The 17,647-nt window shown below is 46.8% G+C and overlaps 1 protein-coding gene across 9 annotated transcripts in view; it reads left to right on the forward strand.

Annotated features, from left to right (window-relative positions):
* CAMK2D (calcium/calmodulin dependent protein kinase II delta) overlaps nucleotides 1-17,647 on the forward strand; it is a 259,262-nt gene that overhangs the window by 178,316 nt on the left and 63,299 nt on the right. For 6 of the 9 annotated variants that reach the window (XM_037509537.2, XM_054694545.1, XM_054694546.1 and 3 more), the window contains exons 5-6: nucleotides 7,997-8,062; nucleotides 12,001-12,073. In XM_037509537.2, the coding sequence (XP_037365434.1) occupies nucleotides 7,997-8,062; nucleotides 12,001-12,073 (139 nt within the window). Of the gene's footprint in view, nucleotides 1-7,996; nucleotides 8,063-12,000; nucleotides 12,074-12,987; nucleotides 13,061-17,647 lie in introns of all 9 variants that reach the window. The other 3 variants (XM_054694548.1, XM_054694550.1, XM_054694549.1) reach the window with 1 other exon arrangement.

Here is a 17,647-nt window from a genome sequence, read left to right on the forward strand (position 1 = left end):
CATGATCGGTTTTCCAGATCCATAAACGCTCCATGTGTGTTGTGTGTTCTTCCGAAGAGCTGAGGGAATGCTTCTGTCAGCTCATCCAAACTCGTGTCGTGTGTGGGCGCCGAGCAGGCTCGTGAGCCAGAGGCCGGGCGCTGAGCTGTGCCGCGCGGGTCCTGAGCTGCCAGAGCGGGAACCTGCTGCTGAGGCGACCAGCCCGAGGCCAAGGAGACATGTGCTAAGACAAACAATTCCCGTTTCCAAAACACAGCTTGCGCAGCCCCAGCTGGACGTTGCGTCTTCCTTCGGGATTTAGGAAGGGCCTATAAATAGTTCACGCCTCACGGGCACCACAGGAAGACCATTTGCTTTCAAAGGCGAGCGTCCCCAGGGAGAACACTTCAGCTGTTCAGCGCCTGTCCCCGGAGGCCCGAAGGTGCTCTGGGGTCAGCGAGACCTGTCGTGGCAGGTAGGCCGCGGCGTGGACCGTGACTCCTGGAACCTGGCCAAGTGCGAGCAGAGGCGCGGCCAGGCTGCCTGGTGCTCATGGGCCGGGGCGAGCAGCTCGGGTCTGGGCACGTGGCGGCTGGTGCCGGGGCCTGGGTTCTGCCCCCGGTGCTGGCTCAGTCGTGCTATGGGTGGCACCACATGCCAAGCTTACCTGCCGGCTGTGAGTGGGGACAGCTGCTGTCCCCTCCCTTTGCGTTTTCTTACTAGACACAAAACAGCACAGGGAAATTTGGACCTGACCTGGCCTGACCTTACCAGTTGCTTCATATTAAACAAAAATGTTGAGTTTCTGCTTTATTCTCTATCTGACTTTGTTGCCTCAAAGTAAGAAACAGAACTGAGGCGATTTACCAGTTTTCAGTCCTGGCCAATGCAGAACTTACCAGCATTCGCAGTGATGGTGTGGATGATTTCCTAAAGGCGTCTGGAACCCGCAAAGTGGGATATGAAATACCGATATTTATTTAGTCTTCAGTAGCGGTTTCCCTTTTTTTCATTGTCATTACCATTATTATCTACTGTTTTGAGTAAAGAATTTTTGTTTTTTTATTTTAGATTTCTTTTTTCCCCCAAGACTTACCTATTCATTTATGCAAGCGCTGGGTACAGTCAGAAGCGTGGGAGGGTGAGAGGATTCACCAGAGCCAGAACACGGAGCAGAACAGGCAGACTGATGAAATACACCACTGAGGGGAGCAGCGGGCGGCAGGAGAGGTCTGCGCGCCATGTGGGACCCTCGCCGGCGGCCGGGGATCGAACCAGCGCTGTAGAGGCTGCGGGCAGCTTTGCAGCCCAGTGCTCAACTGCTGCGCCACCAGGGGAGGCCCAAGAATTTTTGTATTGTGCTAAAATACACTCAAAATTTGATGTCTTAGTGCTTTTTAAGTGGAGGGCTCGGTAACCTTGATACCTTAACATGGCTGTGCAGCCATCACCGCCTCCACTTCCAAAACTCGGCCATCCGACTCTGTTTCCCGGCTCAGCTTAATGGCGAAGCTTGGGCAGTGTCCACACCCACTCTGTTCTGTCCCTGAGAGCCCACGGTTGCTTCCCCAGCCTGCTGCCCCCGTCCTGAAACAGGTTTTTGATGGACCAATTGAATGACCTGACTCAGCTTTATCATCTTGATTGTACTTTCTAGTGTGGCTCAGCAAATCTGCCTATGTCTGCATCAATAAGAAAGTCTGTAGACCTTGTAGTAAAACAACCCTCAGCCTTTTTTCATTGCCATTATCCAATTTGGAATCCTTGATACCATCATTTCTGGACACTTCCCAAGTGCCAAATGCTAGGTAGCCAGTTAGAAAATAACGGACAAAAGAAACTGGCTTCAGCTGAAGAGGGTGCTGAGGACAGTGACTGTGCTGAGTCGCGTGGTGTGAATGGTGTGCTGAGCCCCTCCGTGCTTACCGTCACAGGCTCAGCAGGACACCACTCACCCCCGGCAGTTTCATAGAGAAAAAGCAGGAACAGAGTCTACTTTCCTACAACTACTACACTAGTGGAGACACAAACATAAAGCAAATGAGCCCAAAGGCACAATAATAATTGCAATGATGATGCATGCTAGAGCATAATGCTGTGTCCCGAGGAGAAGGACAGCTTGGATGGGTGGGGCTCTGGTGGGATAAAAATCTAAGCCACATGTTAAAGGAGGAAAGGGATTTATTCTACATGCCATGGAGGTGTGTAGCGGCAGGAGGGCCCGGTGCAGGATCTCTGTGACCCGAGCAGACGGGGTAAAGGAGTCCTCAGTGGCTTTTCAGGCTTTTATTGTGTACTTACCAGGTACACGACAGGCAGGGCTGGCAGGCCTCCTGGCCCCCAGCAAGTCTTTTCTCTTCCTGGGCTCTCCGGCCTTCTCTCGTGGCATCTGCCTCTCTGCTGGCTGTCTCCCCTGGTTCTGTTTCCTGCTTGTTCTCTTTCTGGTGGTTCTGCTCCCTCTGGCGCCCTGGCCTTATATGCCCAGTCTCTTGGCTCAGGCGTGCCCACCTAGGCATGCCCACACCCCGCTCCAGGTGTCCACAATCAGGCATGCATTTAATCTAATGGCGGGAGGGCAGAAAAGGTTGATACTTTACTTACCCTACAAGGTGGATGCATTGTGCCTGTTCTGAAAAACAGAGCATGTGCAAAGGTCCTGGGGTGGAGGGAATGAAGTGCACCCAGGGCACAGGAGAGGGGCCCCCTCACCAAGGGCTAGGAAATAGGCACCATGCAGACTAGGCAGAGACTTGAAGCTTATGTGAGAATTTTTCTGGGAAAACCAGGAGACAGCTACGGAAGGACTTCCAGGCATGTGGTGAAATTTGACAGACTTAACAGCTGCTATCTGAAGAAGTGATGGTACAGGCAAGAGAGAAGGCAGCTTAGGAGTTAAGAGGCTGTTTCATTCAGTAGGACAGGTGACAGACTCTGATGACCCAGACAGGGGATATTGTAGTGGAGATAGAAAGAAGTCTTGAGTCAAAATCCATCTTGGAGTTCATCGGTAAGATCTGGTGAGAGGGCCTCCCCGGTGGCGCAGCGGTTGAGCGCTGGGTTGCGAAGCTGCCTGCATCCTCTGCAGCGCCGGTTCGATCCCTGGCTGCTCCCCGGCCACCGGAGGAGGGTCCCACATGGCACGCAGACCTCTCCTGCCGCCCGCTGCTCCCCTCAGCAGTGTACTTCGGTCTTCTGCCTGCTCTGCTCCCTGCTCTGGCTCTGGTGAATTCTCTCACCCTCCCGCGCTTCTGACTGTACCCAGTGCTTGTATAAATCTTTAAAATCTTTAAAAAAAAAAAAGATCTGGTGAGAGATTAGTATATAATAATAAGATTGGTAGTTAGGCCACTTCACCTTACGATATTAGCTTAAATACAGGTTAAACGATAAAGTGATATACTGGCATTTGTGGTTTCAGTCACCCATTAGCTATTTGGTGCTTCATTTGCTCAGCAAAGGTTTCTTCACCTCCCTCTGTATTCCGGGCACACCTGGACGGTGCCGGAGATAGTCACAGGCCCCATTGCCGAAGGGCTTGGCTGGATGACTGCCGAGGAGACCAGTTTTCCATGTATCTCCATAGACTATGTGTCCTAAGGGGGACCTAGGGCAACCTTGGTCACTGGAAACAGTGGGCCTGGCCTACCAACACACTGACAAGGTGCTGCTGACACCTGGCGGGGGCCTGGTGCTGATGGGGCCCTCACCTCAGGTACTGATGAGCCTGCCAGGCCTGGGATGGCCCCATGTGGTAAAGAAAGTGGTAGAGCTCTCAGTGGGTCCTGCCCAGCTTCACCCTGACCAGTCAGTCCTGGCTGGCACTGTCATCCTGGGGCTTAAATCACAGGTTAAAGGGGGAGTGCCTGGACACCGGCATTCTTCCAAGTCATCTGTTGGATCCCTTGGGCTGCAGAGACCCCTGAGTTGCCCTTTTCCTGCTCCCCACTGGGTGCCCTAGAGGCAGCTGCTTGGCAGCACAGAATAGAATGAGCAAACTCTGTGTGTGTGTGTGTGTGTGTGTGTGTGTGTGTGTGTGTGTGTGTTCTGGAAGAGTCTCTGTACCTCCAGTTGCTTCATCTGTACAATGGGAGTGGCATCCACGTCTCCCTCAGGGATGTCAGGAGGTGGCTGTAGAGATGTGGCCGGCGCTTGCCTGAGTGGGTGGTGAGCTCTGTTGTTTGCCGCTGTCCAACCAGAGGGAAGCAGGGCGCTGGGCTCCCCACAGGAGTACAGACACCTTTTACCGCCCCCCGTTCCACGTGGCCTGGGCACGGGGCATAGCAGCCACCCGAATGCCAGGCAGCACAAGGTCTTTGGCAAAGGAAAGAAGTCTTTGTCCCTCCCCGCCAGCAGGGTGGCTTGATGAGCCTTGGCTCACAGGATCCCACAGCCTCAGCCCAGAGCCTTTCATGTAGGTCTGGGGCCCACCTCCTCTCAAGTTTGTTCTGCTTTATGGGGTTACTTCTTCTTCCCAGGGACAGTCTGGGCCCTGCCGTGGAGTTTTCCAGATGGTGGGAGCAGGAGGGTGCTGCCCGTTGCAGTTTTCTGAGTTGGCCCTCCCCTCCCCTGCCTAAGGCACTGGTTCTTATCTCCACAGCAGTTGGAGGTCCTGGTATGTGTGACCCCGTTTACCGTTCCCCATCCCCCGCTTCTTCCCTATCAGCTGCTTCGCCTCCTAGTTGAGGCTGCATAGCTCACCACATTTTATAAATGTTTTATCCAAGATGCAACATCTTTAGCCGCTTCTGATGTGTTCCAGATATACAGGCAAGCTAACCCAGAATGAGCCCACACCCTTACAAATCAGAGCAACAGTTTCAAAAGTATTTCTCTTTTTGCTCTGTGGCATCGTCTCTCCTCCTGGTCCCGGAGGTCTGTTTTTATTTCTGCTAATGTTCTGTGTTTGCTAGCAGCCTGGAGCCTCAAGGTGGGTGCTCGCTGTTACCTCACCGGCGGGCCTCAGCGCACAGCGGGCCTCTCCCAGCAAAAAATCTAATTCATCTCAGAGTTTATTCATCAGATTGAATTATCTTGTGGCTTTGTGTAAAATTCCACTTAGCACACGAAAAATTTTCAAAAATCTGTATAACTACTGCTTCATTTTGTGCTCCATTAAGCAATAATGCGCGTGTCGGAACGTGTTAGCTTCAGAAAGTGCGGCAGGCTCTCTTTACGGCCATGTCTTCATGGAACTGCATCTGCCCCTCCCCAGACATCTGTCATCCCCAGAGCAGAAAGGATAACGTGGTTTCACGGGCCCAAGGACCTCTTTAACTAATGGGAAGAAGAAATACCAGAAAATGAGAGAGAATGCTGTCAGAGACAGCTCGTGGCAGACTCCGAAATCGGACTGAAACTCTACACCCCTTAAATTTGTTCAATAGCTACTAATAGTTCATAGAAACCACCAGAATGTTCTTCCTCCAGAACTTCAAATATATACAAACCCCTTCAGATACAAACCTGCCGCCCTGCGTAGCTAAATTCGAGTGTTTTCTTTTTAAAGAGCATTATGAAATCCAAACTTGAATTGAATGGCGTGGTTTTCTGACTTGGCAAATACACTTAATTGTTCCTTAGCACTCATTAATTAAGCAAGTATTATGCGCTAGACATTAGTTTAGGTATTAAAGTAACAAAGATCCGTAAGTGAAGATTCCAGTGATTTCAGATCTGACAGTTCACATGAAGTAACAAATAGATTTGGGCAGTTTCTGAAATTTAATGACAATTTAAATTTAATTCAGCCATTTTCTGAAATTTAATGACTTTTTGATAAATTAAATAAACTTTTGATCAATATTTATTAAATATTTTAACAATCCAGAACTGTTTAGAAAAATAAAGATTTCCTAGGTGCTCTTAGTAGGCAGAGCAACAGAAAGCCCTGGACTGCCAGGCTTGCATGCCCCTGAGGGATCCTCCTCCTAGCCTTCCTGCCAGCCCGTGACTCTGCAGGTGTCTCTTTTTTCTTTTTCTTCTAATAAATGTGCCCTTTAAAATGTTAATAAGTAACCAAAGATAATAATGAAGAGACCCTACTCTCTGCCCCATAAAGACAAAGCACACTCTTAGTGTGAAAGAACTTTAATAGAATTGGTGCGTAGAGAGAGAAGAAAGGATAATAGTTCCCAATAAAAATACGCAGTTACCCACCAAATAGGGTCAGCCCAAAGCAAGGCTGCTGCGGCCCCAAAGCCTGCCACAAGTCTAAGGCACCATTCCGGTGGGGACCCACAGGAAGGGGCAGAGGGGCCCAGCAAGTGTGGGATAAAGAAGCAAAATCAAATACAAGTCAAGATGTAGGCAGCCATTGTCAGCCTCTCCATGTGTCTCCTCCGAGTCCCTGAAGTCCCTGGTGCAAGTCCAAGGCTGAGAAGCCAGGAACCCTTCTTCATTTGTCTCTTGGCACCTATGTCTCTCCAAGTCTTTGCTGTATTCCCCTGGCCACTCAGCTCTGCCCCTCAGTAGGTAGGGCAGGGACCTGGAACTTCCTCTTTTTTTTTTAAAGATTTATTTATTTATACAAGAGCTGGGGTACAGGCCAGAGACACAGGAGGGCGAGAGAATTCACCAGAGACAGAGCCAGGAGCAGAACAGGCAGACGGACTGAAAACACTGCTGAGGGGAGCAGCAGGTGAGACAGGAGAGGTCTGCCGCGCCATGTGGGTATCTCCCTGGCCGGCTGGGAATTGAACCCGCGCTGCAAAGGCTGTGGCCAGACAGCACTGCGCTCAACCTGCTGTGCCACTGGGGAGGCCCCTGAAACGTCCTCTTTTTATGGAACCCCCTCTGGTATCCCCGTGGTCACTAGCCTGTTCATTTATATCCTAGAAATAGTCTCAAGTGTGACTTATCTCAAGTCTCAAGTCTCACTTTTCTATGTATTACTTATTTTAAAAGGGGGCAGATACTTCTGATGTGAATCAATGTCCATGATTTCAAGTGAAGGGCACAACCTTCACTTTACGTACATCGCACCATCCCACTTTTATAAGGAAAGTGTGTGTTCCTATGTACCTGTTTGCAAGGGGGAAGTATAAATGTTTCAAGATACACAAACAGTTGACAGTATGCATCCTATTAAATTTAGTTCATTTTGGAAAGTGGAGTTGTGACTAGAAAATAGAGGCACACTTGGTCTTGGTGCATTTCCATATTTTTGGAGTTTTACTACAAAATTATATTACTTTGAAATTGCAAAACATGTTTTTTTTAGGGGAGGAAAAAACCCCAAGTCTACACCAGGGAATCAATGGTTAGGAAATTCTAGACCCAAAGCAGCAATCTTGGGGGCTTGGAGAAGAAATGAATCCCAAAGATAGTTCCACCTCCTTATTTAGGGAACCTTGCAACCCACGCTGTGCAGGCAGTTCCTGAAGGAACTAGGGAACCATTGCCTAAAGAGCAGACAAACAGGAAGGCCCTGGTTGGCACGCGTCCCTGCTGCCGCCCAGGTCACCACGGGAGCCTGAAGTCTTGCTTTACTGGCAAGTGTGTGGGAGGAAAGCAAGCCACTGGGCCTGCGCATGGTCGGTAGCTGGGAACATCACCTGAGCCCCGAAAAGCACGTTCTTGAGGGTTAGACGAGTAACCCCTGGGGCAAACTCAGCCTGCAGGCTCCCCTCCAGCCCTGATGAGGTGTGTCTTCCATTTCTATGGAGAAGAAGTTCCTGTGCTGGGCCCACAGATCATCAGACCGCAGTTCATATTTGGAGAGGTGACATGCAGAGTTGGATGGAAACCATTTCTGCAAGCGATAGCCTGGAAGTATCCAGCGCGTGCACACAAAATTGTGTCCTCACGATCCAGTGACACGAGGGCAAATAGAAAGGACAGAAGTGTGATTAACGCAGATTGCTGGTTATGTGAAGTATAATTCTCGTGCTGGTGTCTAGTGCTTCGTTTTGGTAATAATTGTTAAAGCAATCTGCAAATAAAAATTCAGTGTGAACTCTCATGCAAATCTCCTGATTTGACTTCTTTCTCAATGTTTATCTCCTGTTTGTCTCCACAGAGTCACCGGGGGAGAGCTATTTGAAGACATAGTGGCGAGAGAATATTACAGCGAAGCTGATGCCAGGTAAGTGACTGGCCCCAGGCGAGACATGACACTCAGCATGAACATGACACTCATTGTCAGGACACAGACATCCTGACAAAGGCATCGCCACACTTAGGATGTGTGACCATCTCACACCAACTCTGATTTCTTCTCAAGATGAGTCCTTAATTGAGGCTTCTCTTTCTCAAGGATTTCTAAGATGATGCTCTGGGGGGAAAAAAAAAATCAATGAATCTGGCCTCAACTTTATTTCTGTCTAGCATTTATGATAGGACTGCATAGTTGATTTGGGGAAAAAAAAAAAGGCTGACTGCAGTGACTTGTGCTAGAGAAATAGGCTTTTTAGAGAAGATCAGAGCTCACCAACTATAGACCTCCAATCTCTAGATCCTGCCCTGTTCAGTGTGGAAGCCCCTAGTCACGTGTGGGTATGTCGATTTAAATTTCATCGATTTAAAATTAAATTAAAAGTTGCACTAACCACATGTCGAGTGCTTGATGGCCACAAGTAGCTGGTGGCTATGTAGCATTTGCAGAATATTTCCGTCATCACAGAAAGTTCCACTGAGCAGCCCATGCCCAGTCAGAGGCCATAAAGAGACACCATCTACCAAGCTCTAGTGCACTCTGAAAGTGTTCATGTTAGCTGTTTCACTTTTGTGAAAGCCCTTGGAACTCAGCTACCTCAGAATGTTCACAACTCTTCAGTCTTGCTCATTGGGAAAATCTTTGCAGAAATTCAACATGGCTAACCTTCTGTCTCATTTGAGACTTCCTAGGCTTCCCAGAGGCAATGCTGTCTGGAGTTAAGATGGAGACTGTAAATCTACTTGCTTAGCCATGACTTGGCCTGATTGGTATTAATGTCCCTTGTATATAATCTGGAGCTGGCAACTGTTTCAGAGACTGGTCATGAGCAGTGGGCTTATTAGATATTCATTATACATATACTGAGATGTCACAACAATTCAGCTACTGATGGCCGATGGCCTGCCCCGTTGTCTAGTGCTCTCGGGGCTTCCAGAGGCGCTGCAGCCTGGCCCTGGTGGAGCTGAATGCAGATCCCCACCTGCCCAAGGGCTAACTGCCTACAACGGCTCCCCCCTCGAGTCATCCTCTTGGTCTCTGCCATGGTTTTATGACATTGGGCAAATCCTATCTCCATGAGTACTCTCTAATTTCTTAATGGGATTTTCACTGCCAAAATGAAATAGAAAGTTCCATGTCACTTATACTAAGATGAATGAATTGGCACTTGTTCAATTTACCCCCAGTCCTCATGGGAGTTTCCTCAAAAGGGGCTTCACATCTACCTGGGAAAGAACTATTTTCCCACTTACCCAAGAGTAAAAAAAATTTTTTTAAAGATTTATTTATTCATGCATACAAGAACCAGGGTACAGGCCAGATGTGCAGGAGGGGGAGAGGATTCACCAGAGACAGAGTGGGGCACAGAACAGGCAGCCTGACTGAAATACACTGCTGAGGGGAGCAGTGGACGAGACAGGAGAGGTCTGCTGTGCCATGTGGGTAGCTCCTCTGCTGGCCAGGAGTGAACCCACACTGCAGAGGCTGCAGACAGCTTTGGAATGCTGCGCTCAACCGCCTGTACCACCAGGGAGGCCCGAGAGTAAAAATTTTAATTAAGAGAATTAGAGAATTTCATTTATTCTTTTTACAAATTTAATGTTATTACTTGATAAGCATTGCTTGAAATTAAATGGAGAGCATTCTCACTCTGAAAACCCCTATAGGCAATAGGGTATCTCCTGAGTCATATGTAGGACTGTCTTAAGTTATGGAATTCACTAGAGGTTCTTTTTTCAGTCTAGATCCCACAAAAAAATCAAGGAAAAGAAACAGCATCTTCCCAACTATACCTATAAAGAGTATATTCAAGCAGAGAGAGCAAATCATTTGTTAGTCTGTTTTCTTAATGGTTCTCACAAACATGAAAATTGAATCTCTTCTCACTAGTAAAAATTGGCAAAGTTCTTTTAAGATGGATTATTGTTTACTACTTTATTTTCTGTTATTCTAACAAATTACACTGACTTCTTTGAAAAGAGAAGGTAAAATACATATTCCTGGAAAAAAAGGTGTAGAAAGTGAGTGTTATGGTAGAGAGAAAAAGAATTATGATTTAAAAAACAACTAATAACACCTAATGAAGATGTATGAGTCAAGGCAGCCAGCATGAAAGTCTCTGGATGGTAAAATCAGTCATGATCAATTTTTTGACCTTTATGTTGTTAAAAACCTAATGATGATTTATATGCTTTCTTAAAATCAAAAATGTACTTTGCAGTAATATTATTTTGTGCATTAAATGGTTGAAAATGTCCTCATTCAAATGTTCGCTTAACCCCTAAATGAACGTAGGTCTGTATATTCCTGCCTTTGACTCACACAGTGAACTGTACAAAATCCATCAGTGTGAGATGTTCTGTGTCAGTGTGTGTCTGAGGACAGCCCCTGAGACCCTAAGGACACCGATCTCTGATTTAATCAGTAAACCTTAGTAACAGGAGCAGAGACTGTGTACTTTGACATAGCAAAAAGTAAAAGTTTTCCTTCACAGAGGTGTGTGGAAATGTGTTGAACAATTAGTGCTCCAGGTGATTTTAAATCTTACATAAGTTCCTAACTCTTCCACAGAGTATCCTTTAGTGAAGAGGGATTTGTTTTGTCCTGGGTTCACCTAAATTCTCCCTGTTGTTGGAGACTTGTTCAGTTTCCCTTCATTTTTTAAAGATTGATTTATTTATGCATACAGGAACTGGGGTGTAGGCCAGAGGTGTGTGTGTTTGGGGGGGGTTGTGAGAGGATTCACCAGAGGCAGGGGGGGGAGCAGAACAGGCAGACTGTTGAAATACACTGCTGAGGGGAGCAGCAGGTGAGAGGAGAGGTCTGCTGTGCCATGTGGGTATCTCCCTGGCCTGGGCTCGAGCTCAGGCCATATCAGTAATAGCACTGAGACCTAACCCCTAGGCCACCAGGGAGGCCCAAAATGTTATATTTTTCCTTTTTTTAAATGCTGCTGCTATCTGGACTTTGAGACCAGAGATGCTGACCTGCTTGCTGCTGTGGCATGATGCAGTCTGCATCCGATGCGATAGCCCGCATTTATTACAGATCGCAGCCTGTATTCATTTTTTATTTTTTAAAAAGATTTATTTATTTATGCATACAAGAGCTGGGGTGGGGGTGTACAGGCCAGAGATGCAGGGGGGTGAGAGGACTCATCAGAGACAGAGTGGGGAACAGAACAGGCAGACTGAATGAAATACACTGCTGAGGGGAGCAGCAGGTGAGTCAGGAGAGGTCTGCTGCCCCATGTGGGTTGCTCCCTGGCTGGGGATCGAACTCAAGTTGCAGTGGCTGCCGATAGCTTGACAGTGCTGTGTCTTTAACCTTCACTGCTAGCCTAGCGGAGATGTTGGTTTCCCATTTCTAAGCCAAGGCAGTAAATGTGTCCCTTCATTTTTTTTAACCACTGTTCACCTGCCACGTCATTTGTGTTCACCCTCTTGTTTTAACACCTATGTTTAATTGTGACCTCAGATTCTAAACAGTTTAGGTGTGTATGAGAAACACCCACAAATTTTATGTCTCTGAAGCATTTTCCCTGAATGTTATGGGAATTATTTATACAGTTTTCTCCCTGGATATGGAAATTCCCACTTCTGTTTTCAAATTACTTAATTTGTAGACTTGCAATGATGAAAAAACACAGCTCAAATTGTTTTGTCTGACCATGTCACAAATTCTATGTTGGATGTCATTTTTTTGTTAGAACCAGAATTAGCTTTATTCAGCATTATTTAAAGCTAAAAAAATGTGGAAATGTAATTCTTGTTTGTTTGTTTCATCTGAACTTTTATTTTATTTTGTATTCAATGTGATTATGTGCCTTAAAATGTTCTCCCTTCCATTCTACCCTTGTATCTTTGCAGTCATTGTATACAGCAGATTCTAGAAAGTGTAAATCATTGTCACCTAAATGGCATAGTTCACAGGGACCTGAAGGTCAGTATATGGAGTCCGTAAATCTGAATCGAAGGAGTTGTTTTTGTTTGGGGAAAGGGTAGAGGGCGGGTGTGTGAAACGGTGCCCTGCTTCCTCAACTGCTCCCAAAAATGACTAAAGGATGAAATGATAATGCATGTCGCCTCTTTCAGTTCGCTCATCTACAGGCTAAATATACATCACAGCAAAAAGGGAAGGACGATGTGAAGAACAGACCCGTTTCTTTTCCAAACAGCACACTACCAGCAGTGGGTGGGGGGCAGGCTGACCGGCTGACCGGCATTTTTTCTGGAGATAAATCTGGCCCGTGATGTATGTGCGCCTGTAGATCTAAACACCACTTCTGTTCTGAGACCTTGGGTTGCTGTAGTGGAACAACTGGTCACACGTTGCTCCATGTGAGCCTGCCGAGCCCTCAGGCGAGAGATAATAATTGCCAGCTAAATTAAAGCACAAGAAGTTAATGATTTATCAAAAATTCATTATGTATCTTAATTTAACTTTAATATGGTACCTTAACTGCTAATGTGACAGCCTTGGAATGAGGCGAGAAAAATGGGAGAAAACAGGGAAAGTGTGGTTGTGCGGGAGCGAGGAGGTGGAGCACATCAGCGATAAAAATTATATTTGTGTTCCAGTCCATTTCCTGCAAGAATTGATATCCAGGCAGTAAGCTCCTGATTCAACGTGTTTTAGTAAGCTAGATCCGCATTGTGGCTCGCTTCTGGCAAGATCTCTCGACTGCTTGGGGTTTTTAGTGGCTCCGCTCGAGCAATGTGTTGGCGTTACTGAAGGTGGTACAGACCGGACCCCGGTCGTCTGCTAGTTTGCACTTGGACCAGGTCTCGCTGAGGGTGTACAGACAGTGAGTGTCAGCTTGGAACTAACACACGCCCCCTGGTGTTTGCATGCAGTCATTGCATTCAGCAGATCCTGGAGGCTGTGCTCCACTGCCATCAGATGGGCGTGGTCCACCGGGACCTGAAGGTGAGTAGAGCCGGGCAGACCCGCCGCCACACAGCGCCAGGGACTGTTCAGCTGCAGTGATGCCCGGAGAGGCAGGAATGTGAGCACGAGGTGGCGTGGGCTCACTCCAGCGCATGGCAGCAACGCCCCTTGGTCTCATTCCATCCCTAGTGCACTCTGAAGACTACCAGAGATCCCATCTCACCCAGAGGGGCCCTAGATGGCCGCATTTCCCTTCCCCCCAAGAATGGACAGAACATTAATGTGATGTGATGTTGAGTAGCACAGGGTTCCTTTTCTATTTGAATTTGTTCTGTGGCCATGGTGTGCGCCTGTGGCGTGTTGTGAACACGAGTGTTGTGTAAACAGTTATCCGCGGTATGAAGGAAACAGATAAAGTCGTTTAGTAGATTTTTGATTGGAGTGTGTGCTGATACCCCCATTTTGTACTTGTTTTTCTTTGACATTAGTTACAGGAATTATGAGGATTTTGAGGCTTCCTGATTTTCCATTTATATTCCAAAGCTGAAGATACTGATCCCTTTTTTTTATTTTTTTAAGATCTTGTTATTTTTATTTATGCACACAAGAACTGGGGTACAGGCCAAAGATCCGGGAGTGAGAGGATTCACCAGAGACAGAGTGGGGAGCAGAACAGGCAGGCTGACTGAAATACACGGCTGAGGGGAGCAGCGGGCGAGACAGGAGAGGTCTGCTGTGCCATGTGGGTAGCTCCCTGGCCGGGGATCGAACTCATGCTGCAGAGGCTGTGGACAGCTTCATAGGTTGCATCTTAACTCCTTGTGCCACCAGCGAGGCCTGATACTAGTCCCTTTTAAAGCATAAAGACAAAAAAGTAAAACAAATTGTATTATCAGATATTATTGAGGTAGCATGTATATTCTACTATGCATTTAAGACTTCAACTTCTGATACCACTAGGATGAGAAACGCTTAGATCAGGTGGAAATTATAAGAAGTTGAGGGGACTGGTCTTGCATTATTTATCCCTCCCTTCTCTCAGAAGAAGGTCATTGACCGTCTTGACCAGAAGAAGGTCATTCCAGAAGTTCTTCTGGAATTTCAAAGAAATGGTAAAGGCCTGGAAGAAAATGAAATGAGAAAATGCACTAGCTACATGAAATTGTGAGTCTGAGCACTACAGAGTTGTGATTCCATGTCTGCATCTCAACAATTTCCCAGACACTAGTCCAAGGTGGCAAAGGGTGAGTGAGAATGTCCTGAACCCTGTGTTCTGGGGGACGACCTTGGCTGTTTCGCACATGCAGATTTCTTTAGCTCTGATAAATTGACGGTCTGTAGTTTCCATTCATTGAGTATGTCCTAGGAGAGTATATTTTTAACTCTCCTTATTGAGGTATTTGAAGAAGAGGCATGTAAGCAAAACATTGCCTTAGTTTTCTGGAATCTCCCTTTGATTTCGGTTTGAGTCTGAGAGCTTTAAATGTCAAAAGCAGAGGTAAGGCTAATGGCCTTTACTTTTAGCCAAGATGGGACTGTGTACATCTGCTGACACTTACCAGCAGGCCAAAGGGAAAATATGTTCCCTTGAAAATTCATATCATTGGCAGTTGCCTCCAAAAATTCCTCAGTAGCCACATACAGCTGAGCCCCGTGGTCTCTTCTCAAGACTCGTGGTCCTTCTTCCCTTTTCATGTGAACATCTGTGGGCAGGCACGTCGTTTGTGCTGTGACAGCAGTTCTAATAAATTTGCCCCTGAAGCCTTTTGCTCCCCGTTCTGTAATCACTACGCATGCTCTGCAAGTGAGAGTGAAAGCTGTGAATTGTCTCCCAGAAATGTTTAAGTATATTTCGTGGGATCCGCTGGTCTCTTCAGAGACCAGAACCCTAATCAGAAGTGACACAAGGCCCAAGATGTGGGCTGTGAAGAAAACTGTCTTTTCAGCCACGGAAGCTAAAGTCACATCTTGGAAAGGCAGGCAGGTGGCCTCAGGGCGGCCTCCCGGAACCAGAAGGAATAGCTGCCTGTCAGGCCCTAGGAGGCTTCCCGGAGCAGCAGGTGTCTCTGTTCTCATTTCTCATTCTGATTTCAGAAGGGGCTGGAGATGGACTTGGAGCAGAACTTGTTGGAATTTCTGCAGTTGTTGTCTTAGTTTGGTTTGAATGGATGTCTTGGGTCAACTTCAGCTGAGTCTAGTTCTCAGCGCTGGCTTCAGCGGCCGTTTCATGCACGCACTGAGCAAGCCCCACATTGTGCATGCGGGGCGGTGTGCACGCCTGTACACATGCCAAGCCTGGAGTTGGTTGTGTCTTTTCTGTACTACAGTGTAGTTCCCAATCTATCAGATGAAAAACCCACCTCTGAAATTTCTTAGGATCAGCTTTAAAGAAAATGTTGCCTCTATTCTTAGGCCATATACTTCTGTCCAACACGGAAGTGCAATGCACAGTTTAACTTGTCTGCAGCAGCAACAAAAGAAAAACACAGGAAGTGTTCTTGTGCATTTCAGAGGCACCTGTGAGCATCTGGGTGCTGTATGAACCCTCCTAGATAATAGCTGTTTGACGCACTGAGTTACTCCACGGTACCTAACACAGCCCCTTCTATACCTGATAAATACGTGCTCCTTATCCCTTCAGTTTAGGAATGAAACAAGTTCGATCAAAAGTATATTTATAATATAAATGGCCATATTGAAGTTGGACCCTTAAACAGATTTTGTGACACTGGATAAAGAGGCCGTGCTATCTTAGCATTAAAGAACACCACTAGACAGGGGAACTTTCCAGGTGGAAAATGAAGAGGTCCTGGAGGCAGGGTTGAAGCATAGCAGGCAACAGAGGCTGTTCCAGAAAGAGGAGAAGGCCCCAAGGAGCAGCAGGATGTGAGCCGAAGGCAGCCCATAGTCAGTGCCAGCAGTTTCCAGCGGGTCCATGGCCTACAGAGGCAGCCTGGCATCGAGGCATGCACAGAGCTGCAGGTGGGCTTCAGGAGGCCTGGCAGTGGGGATACAGTTCTAGTGCTGCCACTAGGGAATGGGCTTCTGGTCCGGGAGGATCTGGATCAAGGCAAGGCCTTCTGCAGATGGCGATCACAGCTCCCCTGTGCTGTGATATCTTATGAATCCTCCAACTCTGAGAGTCCGGCAGTGTGATCTTTCTCATATCACTCAGGGGGAGATTAAGACAGCCTGAGTAAAAGAACCATTCTAGGTTTCTCAGTTAGTATGATATGATCCATGCCCAAGCAGATTGTTTCTAGGGTCTGCATATTTAATTGCTACCATTTCCCAATCCGGTTAGTGGAATGAAAGTCTTTATATTGTTTGAATAGGTCAAACAGTGATGGGAAAATACCCTTACCAGCAATGTGAAGAATTGTTTGTGAGAATAGTTCTGAGTTTAATGAATCCAAAGATTAAAATAACCTCACCTACCATCTTCCAGAGCTATCAATAACAATATCTGTATCTTGGGAAATAAGACAACAGTAAGATATTTAAAATATAATGTGGAGTGATGGGGGACCACACAATTTGGCAATAGATTGTTACATGAAGTAAAAGTCTCCCGTTTAGGAATTCGGTAAGGCATTGGCCACAGCCTTTGGCAAATGAGACAGAGAAGAATGAAATGTCTTTGCCACATTTAATTTAGGCCACATCGGACAATTAGTTTGGCGGGCTTAAAAATAGAGTGTTTATAAATAGTGGATTACTGCAGCTCAGTGTGGACATTTGGGAACTGATGATTGAAAACTCAGGTATTAAAAGAGCAGAACAAGCATTCATGGAGACATCTTGGGCACCTGCCACTGTCTTCGCCGTGGGCCTGTGCGCCGCAGGGCAGAACAGGGCAGACCCTCAGTGCATGGAGCCTGCAGGCCACGGAATTAGAGATCGTTTAAAGATAAGTGGGAAACTATCCGCAGTGTTCCTCCCTGAAGGCAGGTGGTGCCTCAGACAAGTTTGTGTCCAGACAGATACCAGGTCAAAAAGGCTGACTTAACAGGTGACGGCTGAGAAATAAATGGATGTCAGGTAGGAAGTGGTCTCTCCTGGAGAGCCTGGAGAAGACAACTCCTGTGAATCAGTTGACAGAAGTAAGCAGCCAGTTGTGTAGCTGTGCTTTCCCGGATAACTTTTTCACGCAAAGTTAAATCTCTTCAGGGCAATCAGAAACAGTAATGAGACCACCTCATGAAGAGCAGCATGGCTAGGAGGCTTCACATGTAACCGGGATCTTCCCGCAGCAAGCCAGCCTCAGAATGGCCTCCCAGAGAATGCTGTCTGTCTGCTAAGTGTACGCCCCCCTCAAAAATAATGTTATCGAATGGAGAAGTGGGTAGATGAGTGGATGGACATGATGTGATAGATTGATCTGTCCATCAGGAGGTAGGTAGGTAGATTGACAGGTCAAGAGGTAGGTAGCTAAGTATGTATTTTAATGGATATAATGATTCTGGAGATTTTTTAGGATTTTTAAGATTCTTTAATAGGAGAAAGATGAAATGTTTGACCAGAAAAGAAAGCAAAAAAAAAACAATTAGTTTTCTGGAGGAGGAATTACACATTCAGCAAACCCTTGTTAGCCATGGGAAGCAGATATATCAAATTGTGCATTTT

This window comes from Talpa occidentalis, unplaced genomic scaffold (genome assembly GCF_014898055.3).
Source record: "Talpa occidentalis isolate TD23 unplaced genomic scaffold, MPIMG_talOcc4v2.1 talOcc4.13, whole genome shotgun sequence".
Classification (NCBI taxonomy): Eukaryota; Metazoa; Chordata; class Mammalia; order Eulipotyphla; family Talpidae; genus Talpa; species Talpa occidentalis.